The 17,464-nt window shown below is 35.7% G+C and overlaps 1 protein-coding gene across 1 annotated transcript; it reads right to left on the reverse strand.

Annotated features, from left to right (window-relative positions):
* Nucleotides 1–6,810: 6,810 nt before the first annotated feature.
* Nucleotides 6,811–11,376, reverse strand: LOC126726178 (putative transcription factor bHLH107). Its single transcript, XM_050431314.1, has 2 exons — nt 10,518–11,376; nt 6,811–7,531 (listed from the first exon to the last, which is right to left on the reverse strand). The coding sequence occupies exons 1-2, from the start codon at nt 10,857–10,859 to the stop codon at nt 7,052–7,054; spliced, it is 822 nt and encodes a 273-aa protein (XP_050287271.1). The 5' UTR covers nt 10,860–11,376; the 3' UTR covers nt 6,811–7,051.
* Between the last annotated feature and the right edge of the window lie 6,088 nt (nt 11,377–17,464).

The following is a 17,464-nucleotide window of genomic DNA, read 5'->3' on the forward strand; positions in this document are numbered from 1 at the left end:
GGGATCTATCGAGCACTAAATCTTGGCAGATATGAATCTGTTAAGGTGCTGTCGAGAATCTGTCGACGGCAAAAGTACCTCGATGGATCGAGCTTCTATCGAGAATCTATCATCTAGATAAAAAGTTTCTTGATGGATCGAGAAGCTGTCAAGGAGCTATTGAGATAAATTCTAGAAAGCTCAATGGATCGAAAATGCGCTAACTTCTGTTGAGAAAAGAAGTCCAAGGGCTCGATAGATAAGAATCTACCAAGGATCTATTGAGAAGTTGTCGAGCTTGAAGAAAATGAGTTTTTTAAAGAGAGGAAAAAAACACATAGAGATAAATGCAACAAGCAAGCTACTCAAACATAGATCCAATCAATATATTAAGCTCTCAAAAATATCTCTCAACAAGAAAATACAAAGCATTCAAAAAAAAAAAAAAAAACACATACACACACAAAAAAAGTCTAACCAATTTTACATTTCAAAAACAAGTTATAACAGTTTAGTGAGCATATATTAACACATGTATTCCTTGTAATGGCCAAATCACATTGTATTTGCACATGTATCAAAAGTAATAAAGAATTTGCGTGTTATGTGTGAAAACATAGTAAGAGTGCATAAGTGTCTCATATTTTAACGATTTAAGATATGAGAAAATCGCATACACTCACACACAATCATAACTACTTGATGAGGACTATCACCTTCGAGGTACATCCTATAACTCCCACATCTCCTAGAAACACGCTTGCAACCATATTTAAAAGTATTTTGATTCTTTTTGCTTTTGATTTTCTTTGCATATTTGTTTTTTGAGCATATCTTGCATGGGCATATAAGGGAGAGAGAAGAAATACCTAATTATGTAAGCTTAAACATCACAATTTTGCTATGTTGAAGCATTCAGATGTTATATATGATTGGCGGGCTTTAATGGTGAGATAGTTATTTATGCCTTTCTCTTAGGATTTTTTTAGTCATTCCCATAAAAAAGAGTGATATGAGTGTTAAGTATAAAAGATCACTAAATCTTACTCATCACAAACACGAGCCACAAAGCTCACTTGCTTAGTTGTGCATTGAGATGCTCATCTAAGTTACAAATGATACAAAGTTTAGAAAACTTTGTTTCAATGGCCATCCAAGGTACACAAGTACCAATGTACACAAACACACTGTTTTTGTATATTTCTGATTTTTCAATCTTTTTTTTTTTTTATATTTATGAAAAAAAAATAAAGTAAAACTGAAAACAGACAAACAAACAAAAACATGTTAAACAAAGCAAAGCATAAAACTAGATGCAAATGCATGAGGAAAGAGGAGAAAGAGGAGAGATCACTCCATGGAGATTACACCAATGTTTTGGCGTAGGAATTCAAAATGTTTGCTATCAAGAGGCTTAATGAACAAATCCGCCTTTTGATCATCAATATGGATGAACTCAAGAGTGAGTGTGCCATCTTCGACAAGCTCCCGAATGAAGTGATGTCGAATCTCTATATGTTTTGTTCGAGAATGTTGCACAAGATTTTTAGAGATGTTAATGGCATTGGTATTTTCACTATAAATGGTAAGATGTTCTTAACGAATACCATAATCAAGAAGGAGTTTTTGCATCTACAGAAGTTGGGTGCAATAGCTACCAGTAGCAATGTATTCAGCCTCAACAGTGGATAATGAGATGAAATTTTGCTTCTTACTCATCTAGGAGACAAGATTATTACCCACATAAAAACAACCCCCCAATGGGCTTTTTCTATCATCAGCATTTCCTGCCCAGTCTACATTGGAATACCTAGCTAAGACATCATTTGTGTCTTTGCTGTACCACACTTCGAAATCGGCAATGGTTTTGACATATTTTATGATTCTTTAAAGCAATCATATGAGACTCTTTGGGGTTTGCTTGATATCTAGCACACACTCCCACACCGTAACTAATGTTAGGTTGACTAGCTATAAGGTAAAGGAGACTACTTATCATGCTTCTATATAATGATGAATCAACACTTTTGCCTAACAAATTAACAGTGAGTTTAACATTTGGGCTCATGGGAGTTCTAACAGGACTAGCAGATTCCAAACCAAACTTTTTCACAAGATTTTTAGCATATTTAGATTGAGATATGAATATACCTGACTCTTGCTGGCGAATTTGCAATCCAAGGAAATGACTCAACTCTTCAATCATGCTCATCTCGAGCTCAACCTACATAAGGTTCGAAAAGTCATGAGCAAGTTCATCCTTTGTAGACCCGAAGATGATATCATCAACATAGACTTGAGCTATTATCAACTCACCATTCTCCTTTTTGATGAAAAGATTTTGATTAGCTTGTCCTCTTGTGAAACCATGTGGGACCAGGTATTGTGTAAGCCGGTCATACCAAACTCTGGTGCTTACTTTAGTCCATAGAGAGCCTTCTTGAGGTACAACACATGATCCAAAAAGTGTGGATCAATGAATCCTTTAGGTTGAGCAACATAGAAATCTTTTTTAAGAAACCCGTTCAAGAAAATAGCCTTCACATCCATTTGGTAAAGCTTGAACTTTAAGTGACAAGCCAGGGCTAAAATAACCCTAATGGATTCCATGCGAGCTACAAGAGCAAATGTTTCATCAAAATCTACTCCTTCCACTTGAGTGTATCCTTGGGCCACCAAACGAGTCTTGTTGCGGATCACATTTCCCTCCTCATCAGTTTTATTGCGGAATATCTACTTTTTGCTAATGATGTGCTCTTCTTTTGGTCTAGGTACTAAGATCCAAACATCATTCCTTTGAAATAGGAGCAGTTCATCATGCATGGCCTTAACATAGCTTTCAACCTAGAGAGCATCCTTAACTTTGGTGGGTTCAACCTACGACAAATAGTAAGAATAAGACACAAAGTTAGCAACACATTTATCAATTGTACGTTTTCTTAGTGTAAGTTCATTCATATTTCCCACAATAACTTCAGGAGGGTGATTCAGCTTGATCCTTGAGGCAGGTCCTTTCTTTTCATGAGATTCAGATTCAGGTGAGGTAGGAATGTCTGCTGAGACTTCTACAACACTTAGAGTACTTAGAGAGATGAGCTTTTGATCAACTACTTCTTGAACACCCTTAGGTTTTGAAGGAAGAATTGCCTTAGGTGTTTCCTCACTAATTTTCTTAGAACTAGAATCTGAAGCTTCATCAATAACAACATTGACAATTTCCATCACATTCTTGGTTCTTTTGTTGTACACCCGATAAGATTTGCTTGTGGAGGAGTATCCCAAAAATATTCCTTCATCACTTTGGGAGTCAAACTTTCCCACATTTTCTCTATCCTTAAGGATGAAACAAGTACTTCCAAAGATTCTGAAATACTTCACATTTGGCTTTCTTCCCTTCCACAATTTATAGGGAATTTTCTTTGTATCGGATCTGAAATACACTCTGTTAACCATATGACATGCAGTGTTGACTGCTTCTCCCCATAAATTTCTGGCTACATCTTTATTGTGTAACATGGCTCTAGCCATCTCTTGAATGACTCTGTTCTTTCTTTCTACTACACTATTTTGCCGAGGAGTAATAGCAGCAGAGAATTCTTAAGATATACCAGATTTAGTGCAAAATGATTCCATATATGAGTTCTCAAATTCTTTACCATGATCACTGCGAATTTGATCAATCTTCGTGCCCTTCTCATTTTGCAGTCTTGTACAAAAAGCTTCAATGTGCTCAGGAGCATCTGACTTGGATCTTAGAAGAATGACCCAAGTGTACCTGGTGAAATCATCTACTACAACCATGATGTATCTCTTTCCTCCAAGAGATTCGTTCTAGTTGGACCCATGAGATCCAAATGTAGTAGCTCCAAAGATCTAGATGTAGCTGATGTCTGAGTGCTTGGATGTTTTGCTTTCGTCTATTTCCCAAGCTAACACGGTCCACACACAACATTGCTAACCCTGCTGAGCTTTGGTATTCCTAACACTGATTCATGCTTAGATACAATTGACAGATGTTTGTAGCTAGCATGTCCCATCCTTTGGTGCTATAAGTCTTCATTTGGCAATTGAATACTGTTGCACACAATATCAGCATCAAGTATCAATCCTTAGCAATTATCCAGAGTGTGGACTCCGCTTATAAGTTTCTTCCCAGACTCATTCAACATAAGGCATTTCCTTTTTGAGAACAACACCATGAAGTCTTGATCACATATCTGACTTATGCTCAACAAGTTCACTCTTAGACCTTCTACATACAACACATTTACAATGTCTAGTAGTCCAGGTAGAGAGATAGTTCCCTTTCCTGTTATCTGTGAGTTGCTCCCATCACCAAAAGTGACATTTCCACTTTTCTTAGACTCAAAAACCTTAAAGAGAGAGTGGTCTCCTGTCATGTGTCATGAGCATCCACTGTCAAGGTACCATAAACATGTGTCCATTACCTTAAATGCAAATTTCATCATAAAGCACACTTCATGCTTGCATGACAAATTAGTAGGAATGGTTTTCTCTCTCATCTGCCATTTAAGAAGGAAACCTTTAAATTTCACCCTTCTCAAACGAACTCCTCTACACATTTTCATTCTGAGACAGTCTAGTTTCTTCTTTGTCATACTAAGAACTTTTTCAATAATCCTCAAGATAGCTTTCAAATAACTTTCAGACTTGCATCTTCTGAAACACTCTATCAAATAGAGATTAGAAAAGCAAGATGTATTTGAAATAAAAGATATTTCCATGCCATTTGCAGCCATGACAACAACAGTCAATGGATCACATAGAAAAGATTAACCCTAATCAGAGTATGCCTACTCCGATACCACATGATAGGCCAAGAATATGTTGATCCCTTTGGTAACTTAATCAATTAATTAGCCAAGTGAATTAATTAGATTCAATTACATGCAAAAAATGTGGTAGCACAAACAAATCACTAACTAAGTTAAATGCAGTGGAAAATAAATTTGACACGGGTGATTTATTTACAAATGAGGAAAACTACCGAAGCAAAACCCCATTGGGTGAATTTAAGGTCACCAATCCCAAGAATCCACTATTATCAAAACAAGCAGTTACAAGCAAAAAGAATCTTAGTACCTAATACCAACCTACAGTTGAACCTTTACCCCAATAGCCAATTATGCTTGTAATGTAGCGACAATCTCTCCTTTCAATGCACGGCTCCCAGTACGTGACTAATTAATGATGCACGGATCTCAGTACGTGACTAACACACCAACTTGAGGAAGTTGTTGATTACAAAGTTCTTCAGTTTATCTAACAATGAAGATTAGGAAGCTCCTTGGTCACAAAACCCTTGGCGCAAAAACGCAGTAGTTTCTAGAGAGAATATGATGAACTAAGGCAAATTATGTCTTCGGTCATAATTTGCATGCACAATGACTTTTCATTAAGTTGCATCATCTTGCATCACCTTTGACAGCCCTTAAAATAATCTTTATATATGCCTAAAGTTGTAAGAAAAGAAACACTACACAAATACATATGGATATGTGTGAAATCAGATATGAAAATCTGAATTTCGTAATTCTCGATAAATACAGCTTCTGTCGAGCTGCTATCGAGCATCAGCATTAAACTTTGATAGATATGATCTGTCGAGCTATTTGTCGAAATTTAATGAACAACACTTCTTCACTTGTTTCTTGGACAGATTTGCATGGCTTCAATACTAAACTTGAACTCTTGTTCCTTGAAGTACTAAACTCATTTTAGATCTACCCAATTACAAGTGAAGTGCGTTTTGTCAAAAGATTAACCAATTTACATAACATATGTCTCTAAAAAGTTCCACATATGTCCTAACAAAAATGATCTTTGTGCTAAAAATCAATTGATTTATACTCTCATAGTTACTATGATCCCAATATTGATGCATTACCATTGTATTGTCTTGTGGGTTAGGTGTTGGAAGAGGTGGAAGTAAATTAGTGAGATAACAAAGCTGAGCATTATTCTCTATTAAACAGAAGACACTTCAAAAATTCAAAAGATTTTTATTTCTTCGTTTGTTTCGGTAAGTAGAAAAATGATGCATGTCTCTTTAGATCGCTAACAAGATTCTGTCTACCAATGCAAAATTGATAAATAAAAGAATATACAGGATTCATTTCTAAGGGAGGTCCGAAGAAAACTGTTAAGTGAACTGGAAGGTCTTTTTTTTACCAGAACTGCAGGAGTACTGCGTTCAAAGATTTAATATTATAGGATGCTCTAATTTTTTTTAATACAAGATCCAGTTGTATTAGTTTGAGCTTCTTGCTAAATTTGGGTGTTTTCTGGTTGTTGCTAAAAAGAAGAAAACAAAAAGGTGAAATTAATATTTCATCCTCCCTTGATTAATTTATAATAAATTTATCGAGCTTCATTGTATTTTCAAAAATTACTTAGAACTCCGCTATGTTCCATACTTACATACACTTCTGTTTAATTAGTTTGTCACTGATAGGAACAAAATATGTTTATGACATAGTTAAAATAATATGAAAACGAAATTCCTAAAATACTTTTAGTTTTGTTACTATAAAGTTTATTTAAACTTTTTATTTGAACCAAAACTCTCAAACCTGTATCCTCTACATTCTACCGTATGTTATATATATATATATATATTTTTTTTTTTTCTTCTCTATATGAAGCATAATACTTATTTTTTCCAAAAAATGCACGGACAAGACTGTCAATTAATATTTTTTGTAGATAGAATTCTCAATAAAGTGTAATTTAAAAAATTGTAAATTACACCAACTTCTCATAAGATTATATGACACTTTCCCATAAGATTCGTATAAATGTGACAGATAATAACCCAAAGACGCTACTAAATTATCTCAACTGATTCCAATGTCTGTTGGCGGTGTTATGTCTTACAATACATAAAAGCATTTGGGAGTTTTTAACCTCTCCATACTATGCTTGTGATTACAGAGATGGAATCAATATATATGATGACTACTAGAAGCATTAGAAGATGCTTCATTATTGGCCATTTGAGGTACTGTTTCTCAATACAGGATTACTCAATAATGGTATTTCTGCGTTTTCATCATGAAGATGAACATGAGGTATCAAAGCAAGTGGTCCTTCGCCTTTTGCTTGGGAATGTTCTTGGTGAGTATTCTGGTAAGGCAGAAGCAGCAGCAGCTTTCTCCAGTACAGAATTCAGGGCCTCACGAACACTATTTGCAATACCTTGGCATTGCTCCATGTCCATATTTTCACCTTGGCAAGTGTAAACAAACGCATTCTTCACTCTGCTTCCCAAGGTTGATATTTCTGAATTCACCAACTCAATTTGAAGATTATCAATAGCTTGTCTTAGATCAGAGAGAAGCTGGGGTCGGTAATCACAGCAGAGAGATGCCCTGTAAGACACTGTACCATCTTCTGCTCCATCATCACATTGTTCAACTTTTACTTCATCATCATCCATTGGAATGAGAAAGCCTTGGCTTTCTTCACATGCAATCTTCTTCAATTCGTTCACTCGGCTGATTACTTCAGCAAGCAATGTAGCTTTGTCCATCTAGAGGAAGAAATATATCAATTCAAAGTGACTATCTACTTGTATAAAAAAGAAAACGAACATTTATAAGAGAACAAAGTTATATAAATTTGTGGTCAATAGCCTGCTAATTGTATATGCTTGTTGGACCCAACTACTACTATATGCAGCTAAATTTGTTGATATACTGCTAAAAGCAACTTGGCAGTACCATCAACACATGTCTTCTCTAACAATGTTATCAGCAATTTATCAAAAACTGTTATCTACAAAATTAATAAACTCTTAATGAAATTAATGTATACCTATTAATCAGTACACTTAAGTTGACTGCAATTCGGAGAAATATATAAATCTGTTACTTTGTCGAGTAACGTGTTAAGATGAAACCTTTGACATGGTCAATTTCAGCGAGCCCCGTGATAATCACTTAAGCAAAGAAAAAAAAAACTTATAGGCTTTACTAAAGAAAGTTTATTTGGCTATCAAACAAAAAAAAAAGATTAGTAACAATCTTGTAAGTTATAAAAAATGTGATAGTTGTTTCTTCACGCAGTAGTTAGTGGCTTGCTTACGTTCCTATAAATGATAAAATATCATAATATAAATTAAGCAACACATACCTAAGCCATATAGTAATACTCAAAGACTAAGACTAAAGGTAACCCAACAGCTGGCACTGTCCCCACCATTCATTCATGCTCATCCTGAGTCACTATCCAATAATTTATATATATATATATATAGAGGTGTGTGTGTGACGTACTTGCTGACTATGTGATATGAAGAGAGAAAATAAATCTCAAGTAATTCTTATAAATCATCTGTTGCTTGGATATACTTATGGTTAAAACTCGTAAGGTTATAGATAAATTTTCACTTGTCCCAAAAGCTTAGATTACAGACTAACACATAAAAAAATTTTACTAGTCTGGACTGTTTAAGTTGTTATAAAATAGGTTTCTCAAAAAAAAAAAAAAAAAAAATTGTTATAAAATAGTGAATTTAATTACTTCATTATTATTTTAACAATTATTTAAAAAAAAAAAAAAAAAGAACTAGCATGAAACAGTGCTGATCAACAGTCAAAGTGACCCAACCAAAAGGCACATAATTATCACAATGGTTTCGGCACCAAATAGTAAGACATTCCATTTCTTCTGTTGCACATGATGTGCATAGACAAGAACATTATTAATTGACCACTTGCTTGGGGAAAAATTCTTCAATAATTCAAGACCAATTCACACCTATATGATAGACGATAGCCACACCCACTTATCCAGAACTATGAACTATTTGTACAGATTACGTATATGGAAAGGAAACTGAGGCAACTGTAGTGCATTTATTTAGTAATTTATTAGTGACTTACAGGTTCAGGTTGGGACTGTAAAAAAACTGTTGAATTGTCAAGAAGTATAGTATACTTTAACTGCTACGATTAATGTCCTAGTTTTAAGTTTTGATGTCATGAATGTTATATTATATAAAGATGATGAATCAAGAAGTTGACTTAACAACTCCTAGATCTAGAGTTGACAATCCAAAAGCACCAATGATTGGAAGAGAAATAAGCTAGTTTCAATAATGGACATCATCTCGGCGGAATACGCTTGTTGCATAATAGTATAGCTTTGAATCTCCAATTTTATTTCCAGTAAACAAAAACCAAAAATATTATAACACGTGAGAGACCCAATATAATATTGACAGCCTTAAGCCCGGTTTGGATACAGCATTTTCACGTCTGCGTTTTCAAGCTACGTTTATTTTTATTTTTATTTTTTTCAAGCCGCAGTTGTTGACTTTTTCCGTAAATAGTGCACATTAGTGGGTCTCATGTACTGTTCACGAGACCTACAAACTTCACTTTTCAATGATTTTTTTATTAAAAATAAGTCTTACAGCACTATTCATATATTTAAAAATTATTTTACTATAATATTTTCAATGTTCAGCAAAATAAGTTTGGATAGTGTATCCAAACGACGCTTAGGCTCCTTGAGACATCATGTTTAGCGGGTTCTCGAAAAATCATAGACAGAATCTGTCTGAATTTATTAGAAAAATGTACATCATGCCAGTAAAATACACAGAAGCTAAAAATCTAGACTATCCATAGCTCCAACTGACAATCTGCTTGCTAATTCAAATTTACATTTGTTATATGAAGAAAAGTATGTTTAGTCTGTTGAATATCCATAACCAGTCCAAAAACTTAACTTGGTTTTTATTGTTGTCGTTAAAGGAAAGCATTGGAAAATAAACATAAAATGCTATTTACTATCATCTTGGCCTAACAATTTTCCACAAAATAATTTTAAACCTCAACTTAGTTGCTTCTGAAATGGAAAGGGAATTGAAATATATAAAAGGTTAGAGTTTATCTTTCATTTCTTGAATCAACAGCTGTGGTATCTTATGGACCTAACATAGGTCACACCCTTTACGACATAAGATTGAAAGTTCTTTTCTTTCTATGGAAAAAGGGCAAAAAAAAAAAAAAAAAAAAAAGGGAAAAAAAAAGTATAGCAATTCCAAGAGGCTCAGTTGGTGAAAATCTTATTTCCTCGCTCACGTTTGAATAATGAAATATGAAACACTCAGCACGACCATCTTTCTTTTTTCCTATCTGTTCTCAGCCACAATATGGGGAATGCATATCTAATTAACACTTCAAAACATAAGATACCTAATCTTTATGATTCATCTATCAAATTAAACTCCCTAATTTTGGTGAATACTAGAGAGCTCATCAAGTTCAGCAAGTTAATCTGAAGAATTTCATTTATTTTTACTCAATCTTGGTAATTTTTGAAGCTCAACCATTTATATGAATATGCAAATCAATTACCCAACAATCACATAAAATAGAGAGACAAAACAAACTGACAAGTGTCTAGCTAGTACTACTACGATCACTGATTATGAGCAACACGATTAATATATATGCTTTAGTTCTATTATTGATTATAAGGAACCAACGAACAAAAATTAAATTTACCTTATCAGTGCAAGGCACAAGGCTGCGAAGAGTAGTAAGATGAGCATTGATTCTCTCTCTCCTCCTCCTCTCTGCCTCACTGTGACTCTTCAAAGCCGCCAAAGCCTTGGCCTCCGACACCCCTTTCTTCCCAACTCTTGTCGGAGCTTTCACAAGCTCTCCTTTCTCGCTATCCAAAACCAAAGAGTGAGACAGCGCAGACCCGCCTCGTAAAACCCCATTAAACCCTCCTAGACTATTCGAGGACGGATCGAACAGCCTCTGAAACTCAGGGCCGAATGAAGGGTTTTGGTTATTATAACCATATGAAGAATTTTTTGAGTTATAAGAGTAGGAACCCATTTATATGCCAAAGTTCTTTTTTTGATAGAAAGTATATATAGAGTACCGTATACTACTATGAACCAAAGCTGGACGCTATTAGACCAGGTGGGCGAGTTGTGAGGGAGAACCTGAAAGAGAGCTTTAAGCTTATTGGACAAGCTTTGTCGCTGATCAGTGTGCTAGTTGTGTTAGTAGTGGTTGTTGTTGTTATGGGTTTGGTCATACCTTCCATTAAAGCTAGAGGACAAGGCTGGGGGCTTGTGAGGTTGAAGATCAATGAGAAAACATTTTTACATATTTTTTCATTCTTTCGCTTCTATATGGGGTTGAACTCGAGCATTTCGAGGTGAGAAGAAGGCAGGGTTTTTGGGAACTGAGAGCAAGGAGAGAGAAAGAGAGAGAGAGAGTTTTGAAGTATGTTCAAGAACAAGAGAGGGTTTGACAAAGTTTGGGGAAGAAAACCAGACGCAAAGAAATGAGCAACAGTGATTTGAGAGATGAAGGAGACACACACAGTTTACTCTTACATTTTATGACCATATTAATAGAACTACTTTTTCCGTATTTGTTTCTAAAAAAAAAAAATCTCAACTTATGATTTTCAATATTTTAGTGTATTTGTTTTTTATTTTTTTTAAATATTCTCAACTTATGATTTTCAATATTTTACTATGTTAAGTAGCTGTTACTGTTAGTGGATTAATGCATAGCCAATAATCTTTTAAGTCTGTCTTTATATATAGATAGTCAAATGGTAATTTTCGATGTACTCAACGAAACGTTCAGGATTTTTTTTTTTTTAATGAAGAGACGTTCAGGATTTGGCAACCACAGCTTCGCCTTACCTCGTACTTTTTTAATTGAAAGATTTTTTTTTTTTTTTAAATATATCATATTAAATAGTATTCGGTTTTAATTTTCACATTTTATTTAATTAATGAGTGATATAATATTTTCTCATTAAAATAAAAGGTAAGTCATACCCGACAATCACCACCCTTCCATTTAAAATGTATAAAATAAAAAATAGATTAACATTGATAAAGAAAATATTAGTTGGCTATGTAGTCATATGTTTTTTGGCTGACTCTTCAATTTTTTAAGCCATGGATAACAACCCATCTTTCCCTTATTTTTTTGTTTCTATTACGTAGTCATATACATTTTTTTTTTTTTTGTTTTTGATTCTTTACTCTTTCTTTTGGCTTTTTAAAAGTTTTAACATCTAAATTTTGGGTTCATGCTTTGCAATATATGAAATTGTCTTGACAAATTTCAATTGCTATAGTCGTGTATTACTCTTTTAAGGTAACCTATTTTTCTCTTATATTTTTTCTATTATGTAGTCATATATTTTGCCTTACCGTTTGAATTAATGTGATTTAAGAATTATAAATTATTGTTATTTTTTAAAAATTATTTTACATATATATGACTCTTTTTGCATTTTTACTCTATTTTTTATAATTTTTTTTTTACATTGCTAGGTCTTGAATCTTGAGGAACAAGCTTAGGTTATGCTTTAACCTCATAAATTTATTCTTTAAATTTTTATTATTTAAGAACCAAAAAATGTGTTGATATGTTTCTTGTGGCATTTTTTTCAATTATATTACCTGAAGGCAAGAGCCCCTTTCTCTCGCCAAGAATAAAAGTTGGAATCATAAGTAGATGGGAGGCAAGAAGGTGGCAGCCAAGGATATGCAAATAATAGGAGCATATCAAGTGCTTCCTAAATTGATCGTCTTCTATCTCGATTAAAACTCTATGGTCTTTCAACTTCATTCTTCTTCTTTTTACGTTCATATACTCTGAAATCTATTCTTTCCTGTGCATTTATTTGTCTTCATTTTCTAACGAAGTCAATTTATTCATATGATACGCCTTTTTGTTGTTGTTCTCCTACGTGTTAAAATATTATAACTATTGCCTATAACATTAAATTAGCCTTTTCAATTCTCAACCAAAAAAAAAAAAAAAAAACTTTGCCAAAACCTATTGCTCTAGATTAATGACTCTTTTTGAGTGTCAATGCCATTTCCGAGTGTAATTAATTACTGTTTTCTATGTAAAAACTTCTATAGTTTTTATTTTCTTATTTTTGGGTTTTTTGGTTGCATTTTATATGGTAAGAAAAAACTCAGGATTTTGCAAACAAATTGAGTAATGGTAGGGATTATATTATATTAAAAAAATGATTGAGACCTTAATTTTCATTAAAGAAAGGATGCCATTGATAATAGACATGGCATGCCTAACATCATTGGTGTTAGTATTTTATTTCCCTCTTAAATTGTAACTTATTTTTTCAAGTGATCATAACTTTAGGCAAATTTAAAATTTAAAATTTTGTTGAACTAATCTGTGCATCACACGGATTAGCGACTAGTTAAAATAAAAGGTAAATCATACCCGACAATCACCACTCTTCCATTTAAAATGTATAAAATAAAAAATAGATTAACATTGATAAAGAAAATATTAGTTGGTTTAAAAAAAAAAAATTAGTCTATGAATCTAATAAGGAATAAGTTTTATATAGAGGTAATATCAATATAAAAAATGCGGTTTAGTTTGATCAGACTTTTTTTTTTTTTTTTTTTTTGATGTGAAATACAGCTAAAACTTTATTAATCAGTAGAATTGGCCAATACATCCTGGTTGAGAGCTTGTTCAAGGAAGCAAGGAATCTCTTCAACCCAAACAGAAAAATCAGTAATGCCTAAAGCATGTCTAGCTAGTAAATGTGCTGGTCTATTGCCCTTGCGACCAATATGGGCAAAGTTCACACTACGGAAACTATGAGCAACACTCATGGAACTATAGACCAGAGCAGCCACAGATAAAGGAGGTGGAGAAGAGTCCCTGAGAGCATTAACCAGTGACAAAGAATCAGACTCTAGCGTGAAGTCCTGGATAGACATGTCTTTGGCAAATTGAAGACCCATCTCAACCGCCTTAGCTTCAACCTCAATGGCACCTAGAGGAGCTTCAATCTTTTTACTATAGGCTCCGATCAGCTGGCCTGCATCATCTCGAATTATAATCCCCACCCCTGCCATTTTCTGCTCTTTGAACACAGCCCCATCCACATTTATTTTGTAGCGATCTGGAGAGGGAGGCGTCCACACTGCTGCCCCAGCTGGCTTCTTCAAATCCGTGACCTGTATACAAGCCTGGTAAGCACATAAATACTCCAACGCATCATGCACTAAGGTCTGACTTGACTTCTTCGCACCACCATTCCTGCATTCATTCCGGTTCGACCACAATGCCCAAGCTATCACAATCAGTTTTTCCACCCTTCTGTGATCCCACTGAGCTATCATCACCACATACCAGAGCAAGTCCATGAACGACCCAAAATGGCAACTCCCAGAGTCCTGAAACAGAGCGGAACTATGCCATATTTCAGTAGCACGTTGACACCGCCAGAACAGATGAGCTGAAGACTCTTCCTCCATGCGACACTCCTCACAAACACTGTCCAACAACACTTTACGCTTGACCAGATTCTGTTTCGTGGGTAAAACATCTTTGCATGCCCTCCAAGCGAAGTGGCGAATCTTGTGTGGAACATTACAACACCATAGACGCTTCCAAAAACTTCTTAACTGACTACCATCAGACACGCCACCCGCCGGTACCTTTAAGCTCATCTCCATGGCCAACTTATATGCACTACGGACACTAAAGAGTCCGTTGTGTGTTAAAGCCCAGACTTGCTTATCCTCTGGCAAATTCGCACTTAGAGCAATGCTACAAATTAAGTCAGCTTCATGAGGGAGGAAGATTTGCCGCACCAACTCAGTATTCCAAGAACCAGAAGCTTCATCAATAAGAGTTGCAACTCGAGAGTCCTCAGGTAGTCTTGAGATAGGAGAAAAAACCTTATACGTTGAGGGGGATGGCACCCATTTATCTTTCCAAATCCTTATGCTATGACCATTCCCCACCAGCCACCGTTTGCCATTCCGGACAATTGCTTGAGCCGCCAAAATACTCCTCCAAGTGAATGAAGGATTTTTTCCAAGGCATGCATCCACAAATTCACACCTTGGAAAATATTTGGCCTTAAAAACCCTATATAATAGGGAATCATTCCCAGACTGGAGTCGCCACCCTTGTTTAGCCAACATGGCCAAATTAAATTCCTTCAATTGTTTGAAACCCATTCCCCCACAAGCCTTTGGAGCACAAAGTTTCTCCCAACTAATCCATGCCATTTTCCTCTCCTCTTTACATTGCCCCCACCAAAAATTCCTAATAATACTAGTCATCTCATCACAAAGGGAATCAGGAATTTTAAAGCAGCTCATAGTATACGTCGGAATAGCTTGGGCTACCGCTTTTATCAAAACTTCCTTCCCGGCTTTAGACAATAGCTTTTCCTTCCACCCAGCCAATTTTTTGGCCAGTTTTGTTTTGACTTCCTTGAAAGTATTCTTCTTATTTCTTCCTACCAAAGAAGGGAGGCCCAGATACTTCTCATGCTGCCGAATGACTTGAGCACCAAATCGCACTCTAATCTCTTCCTGGATCTCCTGTACTGTGTTAGGGCTGAAAAACAGAGAAGTTTTGGCACGATTTAGCTGTTGGCCAGAATCTTGCTCATACGTTCTCAGTACTTTCTGGAGGGCTTCACATTCTTCAATAGTGGCTTTGCAAAAAATTAAACTATCATCTGCAAAAAACAAATGAGATAGACAAGGGCCACCCCTACACACAGAAACACCTTCCAGCAAACCATCAGCTGTAGCTTTTTTAATCAACGCAGAAAGGCCTTCTGCACAAATCAAAAATAAATATGGGGAGAGTGGATCACCTTGGCGAAGTCCTCTGGAAGGAATGATATGGCCACTAGGTTTACCATTGACTCGTACAGCATAAGTGACAGAAGAGATGCATTGCATCATCAGGCTCCTCCATCTTGAATGAAACCCCAATTTCTCCATTATCTTCTCTAAGCATGCCCATTCCACCCTGTCATATGCCTTGCTCATGTCTAACTTGAGAGCCATCTCACCTTTAGCTCCTGATTTCTTCAAATTAATCTGGTGCATTGCCTCAAAAGCTACTAAAACATTATCAGTAATCAATCTACCATTCACAAAAGCACTCTGGGTATCACTGATAATAAATGGGAGGATTTTTTTAAGTCTGTTGGCTAGGGTTTTAGATGCCAATTTGTAAATAACATTACAGAGACTTATTGGTCTATACTCAGTGACTCTTTTTGGTGAATCAGTTTTAGGAACCAAGACAATATGTGTTTCATTAAATTTTGGCGGAGTACTGCCTAAATTAAGGAAATCCAATACTGTCTTAGTTACTACACCACCTACAGTAGACCAGAATTTTTGGAAAAAAAGGGGGGGCATACCATCCGGACCTGGGGCTTTTAAAGGATACATCTGTTTTAGGGCTTTGTGCACTTCACCTGCCTGGAACTCCTTCACCAGCATGGAATTCATTGAATGAGTCACTCTAGGTTGAATGGCCTCCAGAATTTCAGTGAAATCTGATGGTGCTGAGGAAGTAAACAACTCAGAATAGTAGTCAATAAACGCCTTCTCAATCTCCCCTTGGTCAACCCGCCACACCTCATTAGCATCTAATACCCCCTCAATTAAGTTCTTCTGAAACCTTGCTGAGGCTTTAGCATGAAAGAAGCGGGTATTTCTGTCACCCTCCTGAAACCAGTTCAGCCGAGCCCTCTGTTTCCACATGGCATCTTCTTTGTCAAGCCAACAATTCAATTCCACTCTAGTATCTCTTAAATCTTTTATAACCATAGGTGATGAAGCTTGCATCTCCAACCCCTCTAGGCGTTTTTGTAAGCTAGCTATCTTCTTTCCCACATGCCCATACTCACTCACATTCCAAACCTCCAGTTTATTTCTGCATGATTCCAGACAAGATAAGATAGGAAAATTAGAAGCCATGCACATCCCTTCCTCCCATGCCTCAGTCACCACTTTCTCACATCTCTCATCTTTCAACCACATAGACTCAAATCTAAATAATTTCTTGTGCTTCTGGTATTTTTTCTTTGAGAATAGATGCAGCAAAAGAGGATTATGATCAGAGACAGAAGATGACTTATGATGAAGCTTAGCATTAGGGAAAAGAGAATGCCAATCTGTAGAAGCTAAGGCCCTATCCAACCGTTCCCTGATCTGAGTGCCATCCCTTTTTTGATACAACCAAGTGAATTTAGGACCCACAAAGCCAACCTCCTTAAGCCCACAAAAGTTAATAGAAGCATTAAACCTGGCCATTTGCTGTACTGGCCTAGAAGCCCCTCCCTCCTTCTCTGCTTGACACCTGATTTCATTAAAATCTCCAATCACAAGCCATGGCAACTGTGAACTATCCCTTAAGGAATTAAGCAATCTCCATGAATCCATCCTTAGTGCAGTCTCAGGATGACCATAGAAACCTGACAAATGCCAACATCCAATTCTTTCACCCCCCTCAATCAAAGCATCAATAAAGAATAGCGAAGAATCCAGAACATCCACTTTGATATCAGATTTCCAAAATAGAGCTAACCCTCCCTTCAAACCATCACTAGGAACAATAAAACTATCTTTAAACCCACATTGATTACGCACAATTTT

This window comes from Quercus robur, chromosome 5 (genome assembly GCF_932294415.1).
Source record: "Quercus robur chromosome 5, dhQueRobu3.1, whole genome shotgun sequence".
Classification (NCBI taxonomy): Eukaryota; Viridiplantae; Streptophyta; class Magnoliopsida; order Fagales; family Fagaceae; genus Quercus; species Quercus robur.